Below are 24058 nucleotides of genomic sequence, written 5' to 3'. Positions count from 1 at the left end.
CTTATTTTATTATTGTTAAATATAGGCGGACGCGACATTCCAGTCCTCGCAAATTTTCGAAAAAATCTAATGCATTATTTTTGACATGATCAATAGAAAAAATATAGACAGTATGAATTACACAATTTTAGAAAAATAAACAGAGGTACGCATTTTGTATTATCGATTAAATCAAATTTGCATATACAAAGTGTTCATAAAAAAATCTAAAACGTTACAATTTTCAAATATAGATATTTAAATTTTTCAAACAGAATACCTGTATTTTATTAATGTATCTTACTCCATTTTTGGTTCTCCTTTTTTCAACATGTCGGTGTGCCTCTCAAAAAGATAAAAAATTGCAATTATTATCAAATTTAAATTTACAAAATATTTTGCAAAGAAAAAGGTAATAAAAAACAATTATGTTTGAAAAAACTGAAATATCGGTAATTGGAATCTTGAAAAATAATTATCACTTTGTATATTAACATTGATTTTTTTTAATTCCATAACAAAACGCATAGCTTTATTTGTCTTTCCACAAAACAGATTTTAAACATAACCCTATTGCGATTTTTTGTGAACCCTTCCATGGTCAAAGAATTTTAAGAAAACTGGAGTAACGTGTCAACGTCGAATCGGAATTCTAAAATTAAACTGTGGTTATAAAGAGATCATTCAGAATAATTATAAAAATATATAGGGTGTTCAATTTGAAAAAAGTAAGTTATATGTTACCCTCTAAAAACTAAACACTCTCCGTGGTTGAAAATAATTTTAGTGTGTGGGCTTCAAAGGACCGTATAACTTTCGTTTTTAATTTTTGTTTCTATTTTTAATAATAGTAATTAATGAGACATCGAGGAGCACGCGCTTACCGATTCGCCCTGTATATTTAATTTGATTTATAATATTTTTTTATATTATTCAAATCGGTCCAAATGTTCATTTTTTAGAGACAGTTTGTATTAGGAAATGCTGCAACATAAGCAGTGCACATATTTTATCTGTTTGAAATGACGTCATCAACTCCTGGGAGGAATTAATAAAGAAAATTTAATAAATAACCTGAAGTTACGAATGTCGGTGTTACAGTGTCTTAGATTGGAGAGAAAATTCTACAGCTATTTGTTACTCCTATTATTATAGTTTTGAGAAAATTAAACAATCGATAACTACCGTTCTACATTTTACGCATTTTTGTTTTTAATATGAACGTAAAAGGCACTAAAACGGTATAAGTAAAAATGCACACATTTAGATGCTTAAATGGGCGTACTTATTTATAGTTACTTGGGTAACTGGTACTTGGGTAGCGCCGGAAATGTGAGTTTACACTCACGAGAATCAATGTCGAGGCGTTAGTCGAGTTCTCAAATTTTTTATGGCAATACGGTAATGTTGGGGAATTGATTTATATTTTACGTGAACTTTTTTATGCTTTTTTTTTAAACCAGTAAGAACGTTTGAAATTACATTTTAATACGAAAGGTGTTACTATGGTTAATAATAATTTCGTATAAGACGAACTAATTCATGTTAGAAGTAGTAGCTGTTTTTTTTTTTTAATATTCTATGGATTTAGTTTTATTTTATGTCTTCTTATTACTGGTTACATGGTTTCTAAAAAGAAAATCGGTAAAAGTGATAACTAGTGAATTGTGCCAAGAAAAATTATCGTGCAAATTAGGAAATTAGACAGTTTTCATTTTTCTAGTCGAAAGTGCTTTGTAAATAACGTCTGTGAAACAGTCCAAGTATTTTAATGTCAACCATATCTCTGGCAAATTTATTTGTGCCCCCAAAAATTTCGAATAATAAATAAAATATTTATTTCAGGTGCGTTAAAGAAGAACCTCAAGAAAACTCCAAGCAAGACGAATCTAATTTTGCCTCATGTTCAGATACATCCGGACAACCTCCACTATTATCCTCGTTCCCACATCTTCAACAATCTTTATTGTCATGTACTTACTGCACATACTCAACCAAAAAACAAGTGAATCTCGACAACCATATCACATCTTTCCACACAAAAAACTATCGTTTCAACTGCGAAGTATGCGGCATGGGTTTCGTTTCACATCACCGACTCAACTACCATCGAAGAATAGAACACGAAGATCTCCGTTTTCCATGCAAGCACTGTGGAAAAGTATTTAAGTACCAAGAATCTCTGTCTTACCACATAAAAACGCACAAACCCAACTACACCAAGAAGAGAAAAATCAGAGACATATCCAACCGAGAACCCTGCGTTTGCCAGCTCTGTAATAAAATTTTAGGCTCGAAAATTATCCTCCAGAACCACATGCGTTTGCACACAAATCCTCAGTCTTTCGTGTGTGACATCTGTGGCAAGGTTTTAGCCACGAACGTTAGCTTGGTTAACCACAGGAAGATACACACGGGCGAAAAAGAAAAATTCCATTGTGATGTCTGTGGCAAGTCTGTGACTACTAAGCAGAAATTGATAGACCACAAAATGACGCATACTGGCGAAAAGCCGTTTGTTTGTGAGTTTTGTGGTAGTGGTTTTATACGACGGGCTACGTTAGAGGAACATTCTCGGGTTCACACGAAGGAAAGACCCTTTAAATGTAAACTGTGTGAAAAAGGGTTTGCGCAAAGATCTACATTAACGACACACATGTTTTCTCATACTGGTCGCAGACCACATAATTGTGACAAGTGTGGAAAAGGGTTCATTCGGAGGTTTCAGTTAAATACTCATAAATGTGTGACGTCGACGTGATTTTTGTATATAGAAAAAAATGGAAATACTTAATTAAGTAAGAATTTATTTTTGTACCAGGTTTGTACTTTTGCTCTTGCTTGTATATTTAGGATTTAATAAATTTAGTGATATATTTAATAATATTTTTTGTACATGATTTTACATTTGTTTGGGAGATGCAATAAAATAGAACTAGTGATACCATGTTGTGGTAAAATTTATGTGTGTACTTTGGAATTAATTTTCGCCATTTTTTTTTTGTGTGGCCCAATTCTCTCAATTCCAGTCCCTGTATCTAACCTCTCATAACCTCTCTATCAAAAATTGCGGACACAAAATAACGCTCTAAGTATAGAGGGAGGAGGGTTTTGGTGATGTGTTTGTAGTGACCACCTATTAAAACCTAGGCAATCTTGAACTACAGTCTACAAACTCGGTGAAGTTGTTTTTATTTCCAGGACTCCATATGGAGGTTGGTATATGAAATACAGGAATATATTGACTTATATCTTGTATCCAAATATTTTATTTGTGAACGATTTATTTTTGTTAATCTGTTTCATAAAATCTTATAGTGACACATGTATATACTTTGTGAAGAAAAATGTTTGTGTTTCACTTATTTAAAAAGGTGCAGTTACGTGAAATATAGTAAACACTAGAAGAATATGTCTTTTATTTTAGTGAAATGTTTTTTATATGTGAACCTTTATTAGTTTCACCATGTGCCAGTTTACTTTAAATTCTCATAAATGACAATGTAACTAACATTTAAATCTGTTTCAGGTTGAATTCGAGCCACAAAAACGTTGTCAATTACATTTGTGAAGTTTGCGCCAAATTGTTTGATAGCTACAAGACATTCGCAAAGCACGTATACCGACATCGCGAAAAAACACATCAGTGTGTCGTTTGTGACAAGCTGTTCGTCCAGAAACACGATTTAGTGACCCACATGGAAATAAGACACTTCAATATTGACAGCTTCATCTGCAGTTACTGCGATTTTAGCACTTCTTCATACAGTGACCTCGAAGATCACAAAGTGGCTAATCATACAAAGGACTACCCATTTCGATGTGAGAATTGTGATGCCGGGTTTGTGAAAAGAGCTGATCTGGAGACGCATAACAAAGTCGAGCATGAAGGATTGCGTTTCATTTGTAAGACCTGTGGGCGCATATTTAAGACCAAAATCGCCTGGAAAGAGCACGAAGAAAAGCACGAACCTAACTACGTTGCGAAAAATTATACATGCAATTTGTGCTCGAAGGTGTTGCATACCAGAATAGGTTACTATAGACACAAAAAGCAGCATAATGCAGGCAAAAGAAATTTCGTGTGTGAAGTGTGTGGTAAGACTTTGGCTTCGTTAGACAACTTACGCCAGCATAAAAAGAGCCACACTGGTGAAAGGAACCACGTTTGCGAAACTTGTGGAAAAGCTTTCGCCAAGCGAGAATGGTTAGTGAAGCATTATAGAGTTCACACGAAGGAAAAACCGTACGAATGCTTTGCCTGCGGGAAAAGATTTTCGCAAAAGTCGTATCTCAGAGTCCATTTGAGATATCACACCGGCGAAAGGCCGCACAAATGTGACATTTGCTCAAGGACATTCAACACCAATTCACTGTTGAAGATGCATAGATGTAAAATTGATTAAACTGAAACTGTTTTTAAAGTATATTTTTGTCATTAAATTTTGCTGAACCGTCTATCGTCTTTCATTGTATGATTTTTAAATGTAGTGCAACTTTCGTTCCTTTCGTTCACGTACTAATTGTGTTTTTTTGCAGATCCGAAGAAGACTCGGGTGTGAGTTACCTGTGTAACATATGTACGCAACAGTTTCCCGACAAGGAAAAGTTCTTGCAACACCACGTGGACGAATCCGGCCAATGTTTTGCCTGTTGCAAGTGTGACAGTAATTTTGAAGCGATCACTGAATTGTACTCTCATCTAGAAGAGCACTCTTCCGAATCCGTTACAAATGAAGATAACGAAACTGTAGAAGAAATTATTCTCAATTGTGACAATGAACAAGAAATTGATGATGCAAGTGAACTTTTATACATTTTAGATGATTCGCAGTGCGCCAGTGAAGTTGTCATAGAAGAAGACATACCAAGTCAGCCAACTAAAACTAAAAAAGTTGACAAATATAGAATAGTTCAACTAGAACACGGCTACGTTATACCAAATACCGAAGAGCAAGAAGTTGAAGAAGAGACGGTCATTTTGAACGGGAAGCAAAAGATTTTCCAACCTTCAACCAGCAAACTTGTTTATCAGCCTAGACCGAGGGCACCCCAACCAAAACGACGTCATATCGTGCCAGATTTTTCTGCTGCAAACTATTTGTATGTCACTGCAAACGATGAGGTGGATATTGCTCACTACAAGTGTTTACGTTGCGAGCAACTGTTTATCAATAAATTTGTTTTCTTCCGTCACATTGAGAAAGGAAAATGCTATATTAATAGCTGCGATGTGTGCAATGCCACTTTTACTAAAAACAGTGATTTCTATTACCATTATACAGTAGAACATACGGATAGAGCGATTTGTAACTTCTGCTTCAGGACTTTTATGTATGAGAAGAATGTGAAAGAGCACATGATGAGACATTTGGACCAATTTAGGCATAGGTGTGACGAATGCAATAAAGGGTTTTATACTGTGAGGGAATATAGAAATCATTATAAGAACAGACATATGGGGATTAGGCACAAGTGTTCTGTTTGTAGCAGGAGCTTTGCTGATGAGTACTACTTCAGACGGCATATTGCCACTCATGAGCAGACCGCTGTAGTTATAGAGTAAAAAAACTACTTTGATTAGTGTAGCGTAGTATTATAGTTCTAATTTCAGTAAAAACTTGTTTTTGTTTTACTTTAAACATATGTAAATAAACGTAGATTGTTACTAGTAGCGGTAAGTCTATAAAAACATTATTTTACGGTTTTCTTATACGCACTATAATTATGCTGAAAAGTGAGTAAATTTGTCAAACTACATAATAATTTTTGAAGTTTTGTATGAATCTAACTTACAAATAAATGAAAATGTTAGTAAACTAACCAAAAAAGTTGATCATTCTCTTCCTGTTTGTATTATTTTATATTTAGTTGCCCCATCACCGGTTCTTTTGTGTGCAAAGTTAACTTCTTGACACTTTGGTAGTATAAAACTGAATACACGAAACAGATTAGTCAACAGAAGTTTTAGAGTCAGACCTAAATATAATTCTTTCGTCGGTCACACGACACTCACTTCAAATAATTAAGTGTAGGGACAAGCTCGAACAAATTGGTTTGTCTAATTTAAATAAGTATGTCAGTCATTAATAAAAGAATCTAATTTTATCACCTATTAATGAAATTATGCCAACGTTATAAATATTAGTATAAATTTTCTTCGTCTAAGCAACTTGAAAACTAGGTGAATTTTGGCTCTCAGTAGCAGATTGCGATCTCAATTTTTATTGAAATGGGGAGTTGACAGCGACTAATTGCAGATATATGATGTTTTCTCTGTATCTATGTCTTTAGTACAGCTCTTGAATAGTCTTATTCGTCAAATAATTCTCTATTTTAAGCAAAAACACATTACTTTTAAAAAGATATCGCCGAAATTTCATAAATCGTCTACCTTTTACCAAGAACACAATTTCTTATGTAATGTATTAAAGGGTTCCGCAGATGTTGCCAGTTTTATACCAGGAAGTGACAAAGTAAGTATGAAAATTAATTTTTATTAGTTTAAACAAATTTTGTTTTAGATCTATTTAGAAGACTTGTAACAAACGCGGAATCCCATTAGGACCCAAAAAACTATACATTAATCATTATATTATTTCAATTTTTTTTTAGAACTGCCAGTCTAGATTACATGGATTAAGCAGCCAACATCAAGGCAATTAAAAGTTAATCAGTATCACTTTGTAATCATTTCGAAAAATGAACGACATTTGCTTTACCTTCCCTACTTCAAAGTTCAGACATGGTCACTGAAGCTGCTAAGGATGAATTGATTCTGTGTGTTTTATTGCGGTTTTACAATTATATTCTTTTTATTTTAATTTGCTTTCTATTTTAGGCTTCTGGAAATCTCGATTATTTTAGGGACAAGTTTTAAAGTTCACAGGAAAAATGAACTGTTGCCCAAGATGTTTTTAAAAAAGACCACAAAATTTGGAGAGACTTAGTTAGAATAGTTAAGAACTGTAAATTTCTATACGTTTGCATTCTGGGTTCAGAACTGTTTATCCAGCAGGTCTCGTGAGCGATCGTGAAATTAATACAGATGTTAAAAATTCGGCCACAATGCACATCGGTAAAAGAAACCACATGAAAGAAAAAAAAATATTTTCCTCTAGATAGCTCCTTCTCCTGGCGGAAGTGCTAGCTAATTTTAAAATGGTCGATAAACAAAGCAATATTATTTCTATTGCCTAAAATCAGAAATCGTTTTTACAATGTAGTCTAGTGGAATTTGTGTCGCCTGTTGAACCGGCTAGTGCCACTTATGACACGTTTGGCCGATTTGGTCGCAAATGACACCTTCAGAGTTAACGCCTTCGACGGGGGCGGTTTCTCGGGCGCCAGCTTCGTAGTTGCCGAGGAAGTGCCGGGTCCCCTCTCATCAGGGATACGGAACTCCAGCGGTCGCATGAACGGTGGCGAAAGAAATCCTTTAGCTAGCTCATCGCCGAACGCCGATCCTCCTGCTCAGGGCGGCTGTTGGTGGCGGACCAACGGTTTCATTTGCCGCTTTACAAAATTCACAGGATTTGATGGTAGCTTGCAAAATCTGCAATATTCTAACTGCGAGCATCGTTTCCATCACTGCTTTTGATGAGAGAGTCAAGTCAGTGCCAAAAGGCTCATTTATATTATATATATCTTAATCTCTTTTTACTTCCCGAGCGTAAGCAAAGGAAGTATTGTAATCGAGACCGTCGGCCGACTCTCTACTTTTACGTTTTCTCGATCTTTCATGACCCCTAGAAGACGAAGAAATAGGTCTCCCATTTCCGTCTGTCTGTCCGTCTGTCCGTCCGTCTGTCCGTCCGTCTGTCCGTCCGTCTGTCCGTCTGTCCGTCTGTTGTCCCGGATTTTTATTAGACAGATAATCTCCGAAAGTACTCGACCGATTGTTGTGAAATTTTGTACTTATATTAAGAATATCATGTAGATGGTAAAACGCCAACCAAAATTTGTCTAATCATCCCCACCACTAATGCGATGACGTCACTTCAAAATTGTACATAGTAAATGGGTTTTCAATTGTATAAAATAACATAGTCCTACACATGTGAATCGACTTTTCACCCGAAACGTCCAGATTTTTGGAAAAAAAATCAAAATTATAAAACAACATTTTGAAATTTAATTTTTAATCTGCTAACCAGAATGCTTTGAAATGTTGCAGATGTTTTAAGGCTATAAAGAGCATCATAAATATTTAGTCAAAAAATATTTGCTTATCCCCTCCAAAAACTTGATGACGTCAGCTCAAAAGTTTGCCGAATAAATCGTATCTAAAATGTACAAAATATGATGAGTCTGTACTTGTGATTTATCATTCCATTCATATTTTTGGATTTGCATATGCAGGGTGACTCAGAAAAATTAATGAAGGCATGAATTTATTTTATCGATTTAATCAGGAATTACAAAACCGAATGCTTTGAAATCTTGGGAATATTTTAAAGTTATTATAAGCATGGTAAACTTTTGTTCAAAATGTATTTGTTCATCCCTCCTAAAAAAATTGATGACGTCACCCTTAAATTTTGCTGAATAAATCCTATCTAAAATGCAAAAAATATGATGAGTTTGTACTTGTGATTTATCATTCCATTAATATTTTTTAGATTTTCTCAAGAGGTGGTTCAAAAAAATTAATGAAGTCAATTTATTTTATTGATTAAATTAGGCAACACTTATTATTAGTATTACACCCCAACCAACCCAATTTGGTAGACACAAAATTTGTTAAAGGAAAAACTCGGTTGAAACATAAGGGTAGCACGCTTATTTACATCGACTTTAACATTACAGACCTGCATTTGTTTTATGCGTTCACTTGGTTCCGCGAATGTGAAATAGACATGTTTATAATCAACCAATTGTGAATTTCACCGTCAAGAATTAAAATAAAACCCAATGTTTTATATAATAAGCGGAAGTCGAAGCAATAAAACCGATGGTCGTTTTGTTTATAGTTTCTCTGTTTGACTCTCACGTATGCTGTTACGCCTGTCATCTTAAATTAAGAATGTTTATACATACATTTTCAGTTGCCTCTGATACGTATACGTGAGTAAATTGTTTCGTTATTTTATTGATTATTACAAATCAATATTCAAAACGACCCAATTCATTTTCCCGAAAATTTGAGAATATAATAATTTTATTCTTAGTATTACACTACATCTATCCCAACTGATATACGTGTCCTTGCAAAAATGTTGATGACGTCATCGCAATTTTTTTTTAAATTCCCACTACAAAAATGTAATGAGAAAAAAAACACAATAGGCATGCAGTCGTCAAGTTTCCGACAGCGAGGGAAGTACTGTCTAAATTCTTTAGACCAATTTTTTTAATTCGTAACCTGAATTGATATGACCTGACATAACATTACTTGATTTGGCCTCACACGACCTGACTTAACTCAATTTGACATGACTTAACATGACTTGGCCTGACATTTCCTGACTTGACGTAATTTTCCCTGACATGACCTGGCCTGACACGACCTGACCAGACATGACCTCACTGGATATGACTTGTTCTGGCATGATCTAATATGTCCAGATCTACCCTGACATGACCTGATTTGGCACGTTCTGACCTGACATATTTGGACTAGCCATGACTCACCTTATAATAAATTGATTTTACTCTACCCGGTGTAACTTGGGTTGATCTGACTTATTCAGTCATGACTTACTATGTCCGGATCTACTCTGACGTAACTTAACTTGTCGTGTTTTGACCTAACATAATTGGAATCTCTCTTAGAAGAGTTCTCGTCAGTTCTAACAATTTTTGTTCTTCCGCTTCTTTAACGATTTCTAATATTTACCCACCCTTTATTTCCTTAGAGGGTATGTCATTTGCCAAAATCACTCTTATCCTAGCAAATACTACTTGGTGCTAACTTATTTTCCAGTAAGATTTTAGATTTCTATCAGAAGTATTTATTAGAAGTGCCTCTCGTCATTGGGCCAACCGTTTTTTGTGCCGTACAGCCACCTGAAAACTAATCCCTCTGACCAGAGGTTCAAGTGCGTCATTGCACCTTGACTCTTGGTAGAATTCTTTTCAGTGATACGTCCGAAGCAGTAGATGTAATGTCGCTACCGGTGGGTGAATCCCTCGGTGTTGTTTTTTTTTTTTTTTTTGGTATTTCTTTTCTCCTCTTTCCGGTACTTTTTATAGGTTTTCTAGTGTGTAGTTTTTCCAGTATTTACAGATCGCTGAAAATGATCCTAACCTTCGATTAAAGAAGGCTTGAGTTTTCCGTTTTATCACAGTATATCTTTATTCGCACCTCCTTTTCGCAGAGGTTTAAACTCTGTCTGTTTCTTCTGTTGAATGTAAATTCCGTCGAGAATTAAAATAAAAACTAAAGGGTTTTCAATTAAGAAAGTCATTAAGCCGCCTTTGTCTTGTTGGTGGAAGGAAGTGTGGCGAAAATGCATGTGTTTTATTCTTCGTCTTTTTTATTATTTCATTCGATGTCTAAATAACATTTGCCAGAGTTGTTGAAAAACGTTAATTGCGTGAATAAATTAGGTTAGGTTGTACCACCCCACAATCCACATTGTCAGGTTGGTGTCATTAAATAAATTTTGGGTTCCTTGCAGAACACCCGATGTGTATTCCAAGCTTATTAGCCCAGAGTTGGATTGAAGATATGAGGGTCCACCGGGAAATTTGCAAAGTGGGACCCTGTGATATTGTACACAGATGTTGTTTGGGTATTATTATTACTGTTATTATTTTCAGTTGTGCCGGGGACGTTTTGTAAAAATTATGTTTTTGGAGTTTTGATGACACTATTAAGAAAAACAAAGCTAGTAAAAAATTGTGGCAGGTTATTTTGACAGAACTTTCCTCCCCCTTGAAGTGTAGTCCGACAAATTTCGCTTCTTTAAAAAATCGTAAAATTAGATTTTGCGATTTTCGTGTTATGATAACTATTAACCTCTATAAACATCTCCGCAACCCCTACGTTTTTAAATATGATGTGTATTTAAAGTAGGTAACTAACGGGAAAAAATGTAAACATTCTCAATTTCTCAGTATATGCTTAACTTCGATTGTTTATGTTTAACTTCAACCGAATTCGACTATTAGCACGTTTAGATTACAAGCATCAACTGTTAAAAGAAAATGAAATTAGGTGGATTATGTGTTATCATACTCAATTTTTTCCCAAAAACACCCATATGAATGAATAAATTTGAAGAAATTCGGCAAAATTGTAAAATATTGTTATACAATGTTGATTTTTTTTTTTTCAAAAAATCTGGATAGCAAGGGTAAAAACTCTACACGGATTCATAAATCACACATGCAGGAATGTTAAATTTAAAAAATCATTTCTTGGGCAGAATTCTAAGATGACGTCATAATTTTTTGGGAAAGCCTTAAACGAACAAATTTCAGTACATTCGCTTTTGCAATTTTAAAGTTAAATTGTAAAATACTATTTTGAACTTTTTTTAAAAAATCTCGATGTCAAGGGTAAAAACTTAACACGGATTTTAAATTACACATAATTTAAGAAACATTTGTTGTGCAAAGTTATAAAATGACGTCATCATTTTTGAGGAGGCCATGAACTAAAAAAATTTGATTAACGATTTACCTTACGATAATCTTAGAAAGCCTACTTATAAGTTTTCAGAACATTCGGTTTTACAATTTCAAAGTTAAATATTTCAAAGTTAAATTGTAAAATGTTGTTATACAATTTGGTTTTTTTCCCAAAAATCTGGATGCCTAGGGTGAAAATTCGACACGGATTCATAGATCACACAATTGTATAAAATTCTATAATACCAAAATATAAGGGCCAGATTAGTAGTAAGTAAAATGTTACGTTCCACCCCACATTTTTTTTTTTTTTAATTTATTCTAAGGTGTTTTGTATATGTATTTTTTTTTAAGAAAACAGGCCAATTTTGAGGTTGAAGTGTTCTTTTTTATTTTTTTGTAAAAATCTCAAAGTTAGCTATATCCCAACCCACAAGGTTTTTAAAAATAATCGTAGAAATGGGGCAAAATGTTAAAAAAAAATTAATTAAAAAAACTTACCATAAAAATTGCCTTTTTTATTTTATAAAAAAGAACTGATCTATTTGCTTAAAAAAATGATCTATCTTCAAATAGATGAAAAACCAGATACAAAAATAGCTTAAATAGATGGAAAAAAGTGAGGTGAAAAGTACCATTTTACTTTCTACTGAGTTCAATTTTTTTCAATTTAGAAATTTCATCTAGAACCTCCTTTAATCTAATCCGAGTTCTTCAGATGAGAACTGGATTTAAAATAACAACAATGCTTTTGGAAGCATCAAATTTATATTTGGTAAACATAAATTACAGAATATTTACTCAGCAAAATTATAAAATTATGTCATTATTGTTTTAGAAGGGCATAAACGAAAAAAAATTGATTAAAAATTTACAATGCTTACGATAATCTTAAAATGTTTCCAAAATTTCAGAGCATTCGGTCTTGCAGTTTCGAAGTTAAATTGCAAGATGTTGCAATTTTGATTTTTTTCTCCAAACATCTGGATGTCCAGGATAAAAACTCAACAGGGGTTCATAAACCACATGTGCAGGAGTATCTTATTTTATAAAATTTAATTAATATTTACCACCGTACATTTTGGAGATGACGCCAACAAATTGTTGGTAAGGATGATCAGCCAAATTTTGATTAGCGTTTTAACATCTACACGATATTAGTAATATTCATAAATAGAGAGCGGATTTTATGAAATTTGCATATCCGTTATTTTTTGCATATAAGTCGTGATATTTAATATGTGAACGAATCATGCCAATTAAAAATGAATACAGCTATAAAAAAATGCATATTTGCATATATTTGCATTCTGCTGCATATTTCACCAAACTGGTGCATATTTTGCATTTTTATCAATTTTTGTACTAATTTGAAAAAAAAAATTATCGTCATTCTATCGGAATTTGTCTAGAAAGACGAAATTTTATGAATCATGTTGCAAATATTGTCCTGAGCTTCAAATAACTAGGAAAGGTCTGGGCTTTATGGTAGTTTGGAGAAACCATTGGGTGTTAAGCCACCCTTCTAGGTAAATTCGGGCCCTAATTACTTTTGGAAATACCGTTGGTTCCCAATATTTTTGTTCATTACTTAAGTATATTAATGGTATGTTGTTTGGTGGTCGAAGGGACGTAATCCTATTATTTTTCATCCTGAGTTTGCATTGAAAACATTTAAAGGGATACAGGTGTGTCAATATCTCGAATATAACTCAAATTAATTTAATTTATTAGGGATTAAACCTTTTCCTGAACTTATTCTTCAAAAAGGAACTCTGTTTTGTCGCGCCTGCTCTAAACCGGTAAGGATTTTTATACATCTGTGGGCGTAGTACACACTTTTTCTACTTACAAAAGCATATTTAGAATCACCGGAAAAACTTTTTGTTAGAATATTTCGAAAAATATTTAAAAATAAATTGTTGCCAAAATAGCAAATAGTTAATTACTACTATTTTTTAATCGTTCTGTTTACCTATTTATATTTTAGTATTAAACATTATCTTTAAAAATGTGATTTATGTGCCAGTGAGATCTAATTAAACACTTTACAATGCGAATTATGTATTTTTTTTTTTTTTGATAAAATGTAAGCCAGGGAAACCTGTATTTGTAATTTCTAAAAAAATTTAGTTCGATTATTACGCTTTTTTTTATTTTTGGAGCATATGCAACTGCATATCTCTGCATATATTAAGAAAGTTACTGCATATTTGCATAAATTTGATGCATATCATATGATCATATTTCTCAAAATTTTGTTGCATATTTTCCGCTCTCTACTCATAAAATTTGACAATTGGTTCAGTAATGTCGGCGATTATCTGTCTAATAAAAATCCGGACGGACGGACGGACGGAAACGGGAGAGTTATTGTTTCGTACTGAATTTACGCTCCAGAACTAAAAAAAATGCTCTTATTTAATATTTAGATATATAGTTTTTATCCGTCTGTTATATTTTTAGGAATATTTATTGTATTTGTAATTGTAACATCCTGTATATGTAAAAAATATGTTGTATAAAAAAAAAGGAGTGAACTGTTTCGGGTCTCATCGGGTAATTTCCCGGTGTCCGGGCGGCACAATCAAAACAGAGAATAATTTTTTAGCGGGTCGTAGGTGAATAATCAGTCGATTACTTCTTGCTTCTACATATACGTTATACATATATATTATTGTACTTTTAGAAATATCCCAACTGATTATCGCAATGTAAATAATTATTGTTAAGTCTGGTGGTGTTATGAAAGTTGGTTCCGAAGCATCAGTTAATTTTTAAAATTTATTCGTTAAATATCGAATTTCTCTCTTATATGTTTGTAGTGATCTCTCCTGTATTGGACATTGAGCTTGAGGTCCTTGGTATCACAATACACAGATGACAGTGTTAGTGTAGTGTCTCTTCGATATTCTGACTTAACTTGGCATGACCTGACTTATTCTTTGAGAGTAGGAAAAGTGCGTAATGCATACTCGGTGTTCTTTGTGAGTTCCGGGTAGCGTAGTACTTACGCACACTGCATCACTTCGTCTCCAGTCTACCCTCGAAATCTTTCGTTTAAAGCAAAACGTGCATATTTTCTTCAATGTTCAATAATTTTGTTGTTACTATTCTTTTCTTTTCTGTTTTTCTCTCATTTTCCCTCAGCCAGTCGTAACAACAATTCACTACCGCATTTCAGTGATCTTCGCTGTGTATTACGTTTTAAATGTTAGGTACAGTGATATCCTTATCAATTGTCACACCTCTTATTGGTATCTGTACTAGTACCAGTGTTGACACTTTTTTTTCATAGTAGTAGCATTTACCTAAATATCTAGGGCATCGCTATTCATTGACGCAATCTGACCTAACCTAACCTAGCCTGCAATAGGAAGACCCGTTTTACGTTCCGAGGAAAGTTGAAAATGGTATGTAGATAAACCAATATTCCTTTTATCGCTTAAAATCAGAAATTCCAGATTTTACAATTTAGTGTACTGGAATTAGTGGGTCTGTATCACGTCCAAGCGATGGAATAGTGAGGTCGATATACTTGTACGAGCGCTGTTGCTACTTAACCCATGCACGTAGTTTAGGCGAATTTTCACTGGACGCTACTTTTTTTGAGCTTACTCATGTGTTTAAAGTCTAATTTTTCTATTTAACTTCAGAGTGAAAGAGGTTAGCATCTAGTTTATCTTCCTACCTCCCTCATAAATTTTGCTTCGTTTCAATTGTGACGAAACCGGGGGGTCGCGGTTGGGCCGGTTGGGTTTCGCCGATACCCATGAATCGGTTAGTATCGCTGATAATACGGCAGTTAAAAGTATCGGGTCTTTATTCGGCCGCCAGGAAAAAAGGTAAAAGAAACTGCTTCAAAGAAAAAAAAAGAAGAAATGTTGTGGTCGATTGTCAAGGTCTCTCGCTGGCTGATCGCCGAATGCCGACCCTCTTGCTACTGGCAGCGGAGCACATTAAGAAAAGGGCACAAATCGGACAAAAAAATAATAGGGAAAAATGACAGCACGCTGCTTTGGTTTCTGTTCTTCCCAGAAGCTCACGCGTAGCTGACAGTTCTCCTCGCGAGAGGCGTGTCGAAAGCCGGGTATCGGTGGCTGCTGACGGCGGAACGACGGTAAAATTTGCATCCTTACATCATCAATAGCAAATAAAAAGATTTGTCTGAAGAAACAACTTCCTGTTTGGATTAACTTTTTTGCAGCTGCAGCGAACGAAAATGCTTGCTATGTCATCGAGATAAGATAATTTGTCTCTATGTCCCTGAAGCGGTGCCCTTTGGAACCAGAAGAATAGGGTGCAAATTTTTGCTCGTCGTTGACATTCAAAGCCTTTTGATTCCACACTTTTTCCTTTCGCTTAACCTTTAAACATCTGAAATATTAAATGTAAATTAGATCTCTTTAATCTTAAAAAAAAATTTTTGACAAATACTTCTTCTAAGGTTAATCATCTTAATACCCGTAAGCTGACTTAAGTGTATGTCTCTTTTTATAGTCTAGATGAATAAATCATTTTCAGGTATGTTGTCATTTTTACTAAACTTAAGTAGTTATCACTTTAAATGAGAATAAAGAATAACATAAACATTTTTAGGTCCAAGAAACTGCGTAAAAGAATCCGGGGAAAAAGATCAACAGACCGTCGAACGGAAGCTGATCTAAAACGTTGTCCCCATTGTCCCAAAGCTTTCTCCAACAACCGCAAGCTAAAGCGTCATATGATCTCCCACAGCGACTTACGACCATACTCATGCGACATATGCTTCAAAAAATTCAAACGAAAATACGACATCACCATCCACAAAAGAGTCCACAACGGCCCCCTCTTCTTTGCATGCGACTTGTGCGACATGAAATTAAAATCAAAAGGTTCTCTACTAACCCACCGACGACGCCACCTTAAGGACTATGTGCAAATGTGCAAAATCTGTGACATCGGCTTCGTCACCAATCAAGAATACAACAACCACATGGGCGCCAAACACGGTACCAGTTCTCATATTTGCGACGTTTGCGGTAGAGGGTGTTACGATAAGGCATCCCTTCAGAGCCACATAGCAAAGCATGAAAAGGGCTACGAAAATAACAAGTTCAAGTGTGAGTTTTGCGACAAGACGTTTTTGCAAGAGAAGTACTTAAAGCATCACTTTCGACGCATACATAAGGATGGAGGGCAGAAATTTATTTGCGATTTGTGTGGGAAAAAAGTGAATTCGAAGACTAGTTTACGAGATCACTTGATCATGCATTCGGGTTCAAAACCTATAGAGTGTAAGGAGTGTGGGAAGGGGTTTGCTTTAAAGACAACGTTGAAGGCGCATATGAGGATCCATACAGGAGATCGTCCGTATGTCTGCAAAGAGTGTGGGAAGGCGTTTACCCAGAAAACCGCTTTGACCATTCATACGAGGTACCACAGTGGAGAAAGGCCCTACGTTTGTGACATTTGTTTAGCTGGGTTCGTGAGTCGAGGACTGTTGAATTTGCACTTAAAGAACAAACATCAAAAAGTGGAAGAGACGAGTAGTTGAGATATATTTGATTTATAAATAAATCCTTTAAATGTTAACGTTTTGTTTTATTTTTGGTAGTTGCCTGTCTAAAGTTTTATCTCTTGCTAATTTTGAAATTTTCAGATTTGGCATTTCGCTACCAAAGGGAATTATTCTAAAGAAAGTAGAACATTCTAGACCAACTAAAAATAATGTCCGGGTGGTACTAAATCCCAAAAATTACGTTCCTGAAGCAAGAATAGCTCTGAAGAAACCTCATTCAACCACGACCAAAATTAAAAACAAACAGTACATTTGCACTAAATGTAACAATCTGTTTTCAACTTTTCTACAATTAACCCTCCATGATGTTACATGCGTAAAGGAAAAGTATCCCCATGTTTGCAAATACTGTGATAAAGTCTTTACATATTGGAATAGTTTGAAAGTGCATTTAGCGCGTCACGAAAATCAGGAATATTGTTGCGAAAAATGTGGCCGAGTTTTCAGCAACCCGGAAACAAAAGAGATCCACTCGAGTACAGCACATACACCATATTTCGACGAAAGTTCCAGCGGAGGGTTTCAGTGCAAATCATGCGATGTCAAAACCCAAAATAAAGCCACAATGATTAATCACGTCAATTCCACCCATCAAGTTATCACTGCCAGTTTATGTGACATATGCGGCAAATGTTTTAGTAATCATAACAAGTTGCTGCGACACAGAAAAGTGCATAACGACGAAACGCCTTTTGGGTGTCGACAGTGTTTGAAGCGTTTTAAAAACAAAAGTTCTTTGACGACTCATGTTCTGAGTGTTCACGAAAAACGAATTTTCATCTGTGAACAGTGTGGACGAAGTTTTAAAAAGAAATTTAGTTTGGAATCTCACCATAAAGAACATGCAGGCGACTACGCTTTTCAGTGTCATATTTGTGACAAGAAGTTTGTGAGGCACACTTCGGGAAATGCTCACATAAAAAACCATCAAGTATTGAAATAATGTTATTTTTTTTACAATAAAGTTAATTTTTCATAGAATTCTTATTGATTGTTTATTTAAGAACGAATTTTGACGGTATGTTCCCTTCTAATTTAGTTTTTTGTTTTAGGGAAACATCTTTGTTAAAGAAACTAATTTGTGGCCCGTCTATTTCCATAACTCCGATTGGAAACCGGCTCAAGGTAACCAGAAAGCGCAGGAAAAACACACTAAACATTTTAACCAAAGACCAAGAGTTAATCGTAGAAATGGTGGATTCAAGTGCAGACATTAAATTGGAGCCTCAGTCTCCCACTAGTACGAAACCGCCATCCACTGAAGCTGTACATTGTGATGCTTGTGATGAAACATACCCTAACAGCGTCGCTTTCGCTTTACATTCGATTGTACACAACTCCGACAATAAGTATTCTTGTCATTTTTGTAACTATCGGAATGCTTCCAAGTACCACATCGAAATGCACATTAAAGCTCATGAAGGTACCACCAAGTACAAATGCGAGATTTGTCAAAAAGCTTTTACTGTTAGTACTCATGCTATCGAACACAAGTACTTCCATACTGGCGAGAAACCCTTCAAGTGCGAAATATGCGGAAAACACTTCATGTTCTCTTGGTTTCTGACATCACATCGTCGCACCCAACACTGGGAAATAATGACTGGTACTCCGTTGGTTAAGTACGACTGTACTATCTGCAACAAACATTATACTTCCTCAACTGGGCTAAGAAGGCACAATATGAGCAAGCACAATGATAGCGGAGTAGACTTTTCGGTACTCTGTGACATCTGCGGCAAATGCTTGTCTAGCAAAGAAAAACTGAAGTTCCATAGGAGAACCCACACTGGTTATAAACCTTTCGGTTGTGTAATCTGTGGCAAGAGTTTTTCACGCAAGGAGCAACTGAAGGAACACGAGAGGGTACATACCGGTGAAAAACCCTTCATTTGCAAATTTTGTGGAAAAGGGTTCACACAGAGATCGCCTTTAAGAATTCACGAACGAACTCATACAGGGGAACGTCCATATATTTGTAGAATTTGCGGGAAAGGGTACATTTCAAAGGGTGTGATGGATACGCACATGAAAACTTGTACTGCAATACCTTTATATTAGTACTAAGGTGTGTTTGTTAGTCAGTGGTTTATAATTTATTGTAATGTTGATTGAATAAAGTATTTTATCGAACTTGTTATTATTAGTATTGAAGAATTTTATTTTTGTAGCGGATTATTAATGTTTGGGTAAGTTTCCAGTTATGTATTATAGTGAAATTAAAATAATTGTGTCTGTTGAAGGGGGTGTTTGGAATGATTGTGATTAAAATAATACCTTTCTTCGAGGAGCGATCCAAGATTTTTGAAAAATTTTTGTAACGGCTGTGGTACTATCGTAATTTTTAAGTTCGCATCAATAAACCCTCACACCTTAAACGTTGTCATAAATTTATTTGATTTAAACTGAAAATTTGTATTTATAAGTAAAACTTTGTACATTGTATGTAGATAGAAAAATAATACATAAATAAATTTTATTTTAGGATATATAAAACGGAACCATACGGTTGTCAAGAAATCACAGTGATTACTATTGACGGTGACAATGAAGTGCTTGTCAGCATCCCTACGGAGGACCTTACCACTGTTAAACCCAAGCCAACTAAAGCCAAACCTAAACACACCACGAAACAAACTATTTTAGAACCTGTCACCACTGGAACAACCGAGCCATCGTCTTCTGACAAAGTTCCAGGAATAAAGAAACGCGACCGAGTCGTATGCCACGAGTGCGGTATTTTAGTAACTTGGGACTACTTATCCACCCACATGTACGAGATGCACTACTACATGTCAGACCTCGAATCACCCAGCGTTCTTTGTTCGGAATGTGGTACCCTTTGCAAGAACAAACGTGCTCATGCCAACCACGTAAGAATACATTCATTCTACTGTACCCAGTGTCCTTCCGTTTTCAAATCAGAGAACGATTTAGTCAAACATTCACTCGTACACACCAAAAAGCAGTACGAATGTAATAAATGCGACTTGAGCTTTGATGACTGTTACGTTTTCATTCTCCACAATGAAAGTCATGATGCTTCTGGTAACTTCAGTTGTGTGAAGTGTAACTACGTTACTGGTAGCTGTTCATCAATGAAGAGACACTTGCAGCAACATGGGGGGCGTACTGTTCACACTTGCGATATATGCAGCAGGAAGTTCTTCGGAAAGACGAGGTTTGATGCTCACATGGAGTTGCATGCGGGGATTCCGAAGTATAGTTGTGAGTACTGTCCGAAGAAATTCTCTACGAAGAATTACTTGAAGGTGCACCGAGAGTTGAACCACCATAAAGAATTGTATGGGTATGAAATGAGCTATTCCTGTCGCGAGTGTGGGAGGAAATTTAAGTTCGAAACGAGTTTGAAGAGGCATTTGAGTACTATACATAAAATTGGAGAAGATAGGACTGTAACGTGTAAGATTTGTTATAAGAAGATTGCGAATAATTATAATTTGAGAGTTCATATGAGGTTGCATACAGGAGAAAAGACGAATATGTGTGAAAGTTGTGGAAAGGCTTATTCTACGTATAAGTCGTATAAGAAACATGTTTTGAAGCACCACCCAAACGTGGAGCCTGTGCCCAAAACTCAGCCAAAGAGTTTACAATTAGGAAAAGGAGTAACATGTTAATGCCAATTGTAGAGAATGAACAATAAATATTTTGTTAAGAATTTTTTATCTCTTTAGATTTGTATCCAAACATACAGGGACCTTGGTGTCACAATATGTATGGTGCTGTAAAAGGAGTAAGTATAAGGTGCGCTGCTAACAGTGGGCAACAAATTGAAAAAAACAAATATTGTTTGTAAAGTGTATTAATACGATTATAAAACTTCGAAACAAGGAAATGCTATGATAAGGCTAACTTTTATATATGAAATTGATAAGTAAAAATAGTTCGAAAATATTCAAAAAAAAATTTCTTTCAAAAAGTATTCCTTTCAATAAGAACCTGAAAACAGCGAGTTCCACTGACTTGGTAACCTTTAGCATGAAATTGCTAAATGTTGTTTACATAGTTATTTAGCGACGTTTTAGAAATTTAGGAATGTTGGCTTTTTTTACATTGTCACCACTAGAGAGCGGAAAATATGCACCAAAATTTTGAGAAATATGATCATATGATATGCACCAAATTTATGCAAATATGCAGTAACTTTCTTAATATATGCAGAGATATGCAAATGCATATGCTCCAAAAATTAAAAAAAAGCGAACTAAATTTATTTATAAAATACAAAAACAGGGTTCCCGAGCTTACGGTTTATTACAAAAAATACATAAATCACATTGCAAAGTGTTTAATTACATCTAACACATAAATCACGTTTTTAAAGATAATATTCTTATACTAAAAAATAAATCTAAATAGAACAAATTAAAAAATAGCAGTAATCCACTATTTAATTACTATTTTGGTAACAATTTATTTTTTTCGAAATATTCTAACAAAAAGTTTTTCCGGTGATTCTAAAGTAAGTATAAGTATTTGCAAATAGAAAAACTGCGTACTACGTCTACAGATGTAAAAATACTTACCGGTTTAGGGCAGGCGCGACAAAACACAGTTCGTTCTTGAAGAATAAGTTCGGGAAAAGGTTTAATCCATAAATTAATTTGAGTTATCTTCGACATATTGATTCACCTGTATCCCTTTAAATGCTTTCAATACAAACTCACGATGAAAAATAATAGTATAACGTCCCTTCGACCACCACTTAACCAACGAACAAAAATTTTGGGAATGAACGGTATTTCCAAAAGTAATTAGGGCGCGAATTTACCTGTAAGGAAGGCTTAACACCCAGTGGTGTTTTCAAACTACCATAAAACCCACACCTTTCCTAATTATTTGAAGCTCAGGGCAATATTTGCAACATGATTGATAAAATTTCGTCTTTCTAGATAAATTCCGATAGAATGACGATCATTTTTTTTTCAAATTAGTACAAAAATTGATAAAAATGCAAAATATGCACCCGTTTGGTGAAATATGCAGCAGAAGGCAAATATATGCAAATATGCAATTTTTTTATAGCTGTATTCATTTTTAATTAGCATGATTCGTTCACATATTAAATATCAAGACATATATGCAAAAAATAACGGATATGCAAATTTCATAAAATCCGCTCTCTAGTCACCACTGTTGTCGATTTTGGACTAAACTAGTGATATTTTAATCGCTTTTGGATGTTTAGATCGTGTTTAAGATTTTCTAGAATTGGATACTTTCAACATTTTTGAAGTTTTTCGATTGCTTTATACTGTTGAAGAATATTTAACATTTTTTTTTAACTGTATTTAGTGTTTAACACATTCTGAGCTTAATTGATGTTACTCGTTTGCAGTGGCGGCTGGTGGGTCAAAATTTCGGGTCGGCCAAATATTTTGAGTCTACACCTTGGTGTTATATATTTTCGTAATGTATGGCTGCTACTCATTAACCACTGACATTTTACGTGCCAGGATGTACAAAACATCTCAAATGTTTCGACCTGTTAAAATAATTTTTTATAGGAAATTGACAATGTCAGTTTGATTCCAAATACTATTAATCCTTAATTCTACTTGTTCTGCTTTATCATTAATTGAGAACCACCGAAAACATTATTTTTACTGAGTTCCGCGTCGACCGGCGGCTATACGGCTTGCCGACCCCGGACATCCACAATTAAATAATAATAATTAAATAATGACATGGAGTTAAAAAATATAAAAAAAGTAATAATAAAAGTACCAACTGTTAACTATCTTCATTTACATTTATTTTTTTTTAATGTATATGACAAATTGTCAAATAAATTAATTGAATAATTGAAAAATTAAAATGATTTAAAACTTTAAATTCGTTTCTGAAATATCTGAAAACGCTTAGATGCTAAAAATACAGAAAAAGCGCATTTATGTTGTAGCTAAGTTATGTACGAAAAATAAAATTTTAGATAATTTAATGTAATTTTTTTCGTTTATTATTCATACACAGAAAAATGTATTAAATCGACAATTATTATTAAAAAAAAATAGTATGCACTGAAGAACATCGAAGCCGTTATTGTTTTGTAATTTGGTTAGCTATCTTAAATATTAAGCGTTTTAAAAACTAAATTCGCGTTGCTGGGTACGGCGAAGGAGGATTTCGCCGGACCTGGCACAACATACGTTCCGCCAGGTCTTTGTCTACTACAGTGTACTAGACAAAGAGAACGATGAAACCGTAAGCTGCTACGAAGTCGAAACATCGAGTATAATGCATTCCTGGGTACAGCTTGCCGAAATCTCGCCGGCAAAGCGTATTTATCAGCATTTAAAATTAGCAACAAATGCTTTATTTTGTACCTACAATATAATAAAATATATTTTTAATATATATGATCTATCCTAACGTACATTCAAACTTTATTTCTTTTTTTATTTTCTAATTTCAACGCTTACTAAGTATTTTAAAATGACTGGTACGGCGTGGCCGACCCTGCCGCCCCTGACCAGCCGCCCCTGCTCGTTTGACATTTTCTACTTTGTTGTTTTGACTTACATATTTGACATTTTTAGACATTTTTGACTTTTTTGAGGTTCTTACCTCGTGTATGATTTCTGGCTGTTTAATATTTTATTGCTATGATACTCGTGTTTCTAATAGTTTTTGAAATTCGACAATTTTGAAATGCCCGTTATTTTTGAAAAAGAAATTTTTGAATTTTTAATATATTTGTAGAGACCGGACTCGTGAAGGTAACTTTCAAATCTCCCATAGGACATCCTCCCTGCATTTAGTGTAGGTGAAGTTACAGTTTAAGTAACTACGCCTGAATTAACACTACGTACACTAACAGTTATTATTCCCCCCGTATGTTTTTCCATTTTATATCTAAAGCATCAACGAAAATACAGTTGATTTTAATTTTAAATTAATCAACGGAACCTGAAAAAA

At 34.5% G+C, this 24058-nt stretch overlaps 3 protein-coding genes across 3 annotated transcripts; all 3 read left to right on the top strand.

Annotated features, from left to right (window-relative positions):
- The first annotated feature begins 1196 nt into the window (after nt 1-1196).
- Nucleotides 1197-2740, top strand: LOC135128218 (gastrula zinc finger protein XlCGF7.1-like). Its single transcript, XM_064055114.1, has 3 exons — nt 1197-1202; nt 1247-1311; nt 1825-2740. Exons 1-3 carry the CDS (start codon nt 1197-1199, stop codon nt 2738-2740), a joined length of 987 nt encoding a protein of 328 aa, XP_063911184.1.
- Nucleotides 2741-3445: 705 nt separating this feature from the next.
- On the top strand, nt 3446-6524 carry LOC135128217 (zinc finger protein 260-like). Its single transcript, XM_064055113.1, has 5 exons — nt 3446-3453; nt 3509-4354; nt 4519-5530; nt 6321-6455; nt 6504-6524. Exons 1-5 carry the CDS (start codon nt 3446-3448, stop codon nt 6522-6524), a joined length of 2022 nt encoding a protein of 673 aa, XP_063911183.1.
- Nucleotides 6525-15437: 8913 nt separating this feature from the next.
- On the top strand, nt 15438-20757 carry LOC135128216 (zinc finger protein 62 homolog). Its single transcript, XM_064055112.1, has 6 exons — nt 15438-15604; nt 16156-17019; nt 17198-18005; nt 18169-18241; nt 18288-19113; nt 19602-20757. Exons 1-6 carry the CDS (start codon nt 15438-15440, stop codon nt 20755-20757), a joined length of 3894 nt encoding a protein of 1297 aa, XP_063911182.1.
- Nucleotides 20758-24058: the final 3301 nt, after the last annotated feature.

This window comes from Zophobas morio, unplaced genomic scaffold (assembly GCF_036711695.1).
Source record: "Zophobas morio isolate AGI-343-1 ecotype UQ-CSIRO unplaced genomic scaffold, CSIRO_AGI_Zmor_V1 ptg000012l, whole genome shotgun sequence".
NCBI classification, from domain to species: Eukaryota; Metazoa; Arthropoda; class Insecta; order Coleoptera; family Tenebrionidae; genus Zophobas; species Zophobas morio.
This window is presented reverse-complemented; position numbering and strand designations above follow the sequence as displayed.

What these genes read in the sequence shown, in the direction of transcription:
- LOC135128218 (XM_064055114.1), top strand. An exon ending in ACTTGGGTAGCGCCGGAAAT is followed by an intron (nt 1,312 to 1,824) that starts GTGAGTTTACAC and finishes TATTTATTTCAG; the next exon opens with GTGCGTTAAAGAAGAACCTC.
- LOC135128217 (XM_064055113.1), top strand. An exon ending in ACATTCAACACCAATTCACT is followed by an intron (nt 4,355 to 4,518) that starts GTTGAAGATGCA and finishes GTTTTTTTGCAG; the next exon opens with ATCCGAAGAAGACTCGGGTG. An exon ending in TTATACCAGGAAGTGACAAA is followed by an intron (nt 6,456 to 6,503) that starts GTAAGTATGAAA and finishes ATTTTGTTTTAG; the next exon opens with ATCTATTTAGAAGACTTGTA.
- LOC135128216 (XM_064055112.1), top strand. Translation starts at nt 15,438, where the DNA reads ATGTTGTGGTCGATTGTCAAGGTCTCTCGCTGGCTGATCGCCGAATGC. An exon ending in CGATTGGAAACCGGCTCAAG is followed by an intron (nt 18,242 to 18,287) that starts GTAACCAGAAAG and finishes TTTTAACCAAAG; the next exon opens with ACCAAGAGTTAATCGTAGAA. An exon ending in TGTAGAATTTGCGGGAAAGG is followed by an intron (nt 19,114 to 19,601) that starts GTACATTTCAAA and finishes ATTTTATTTTAG; the next exon opens with GATATATAAAACGGAACCAT.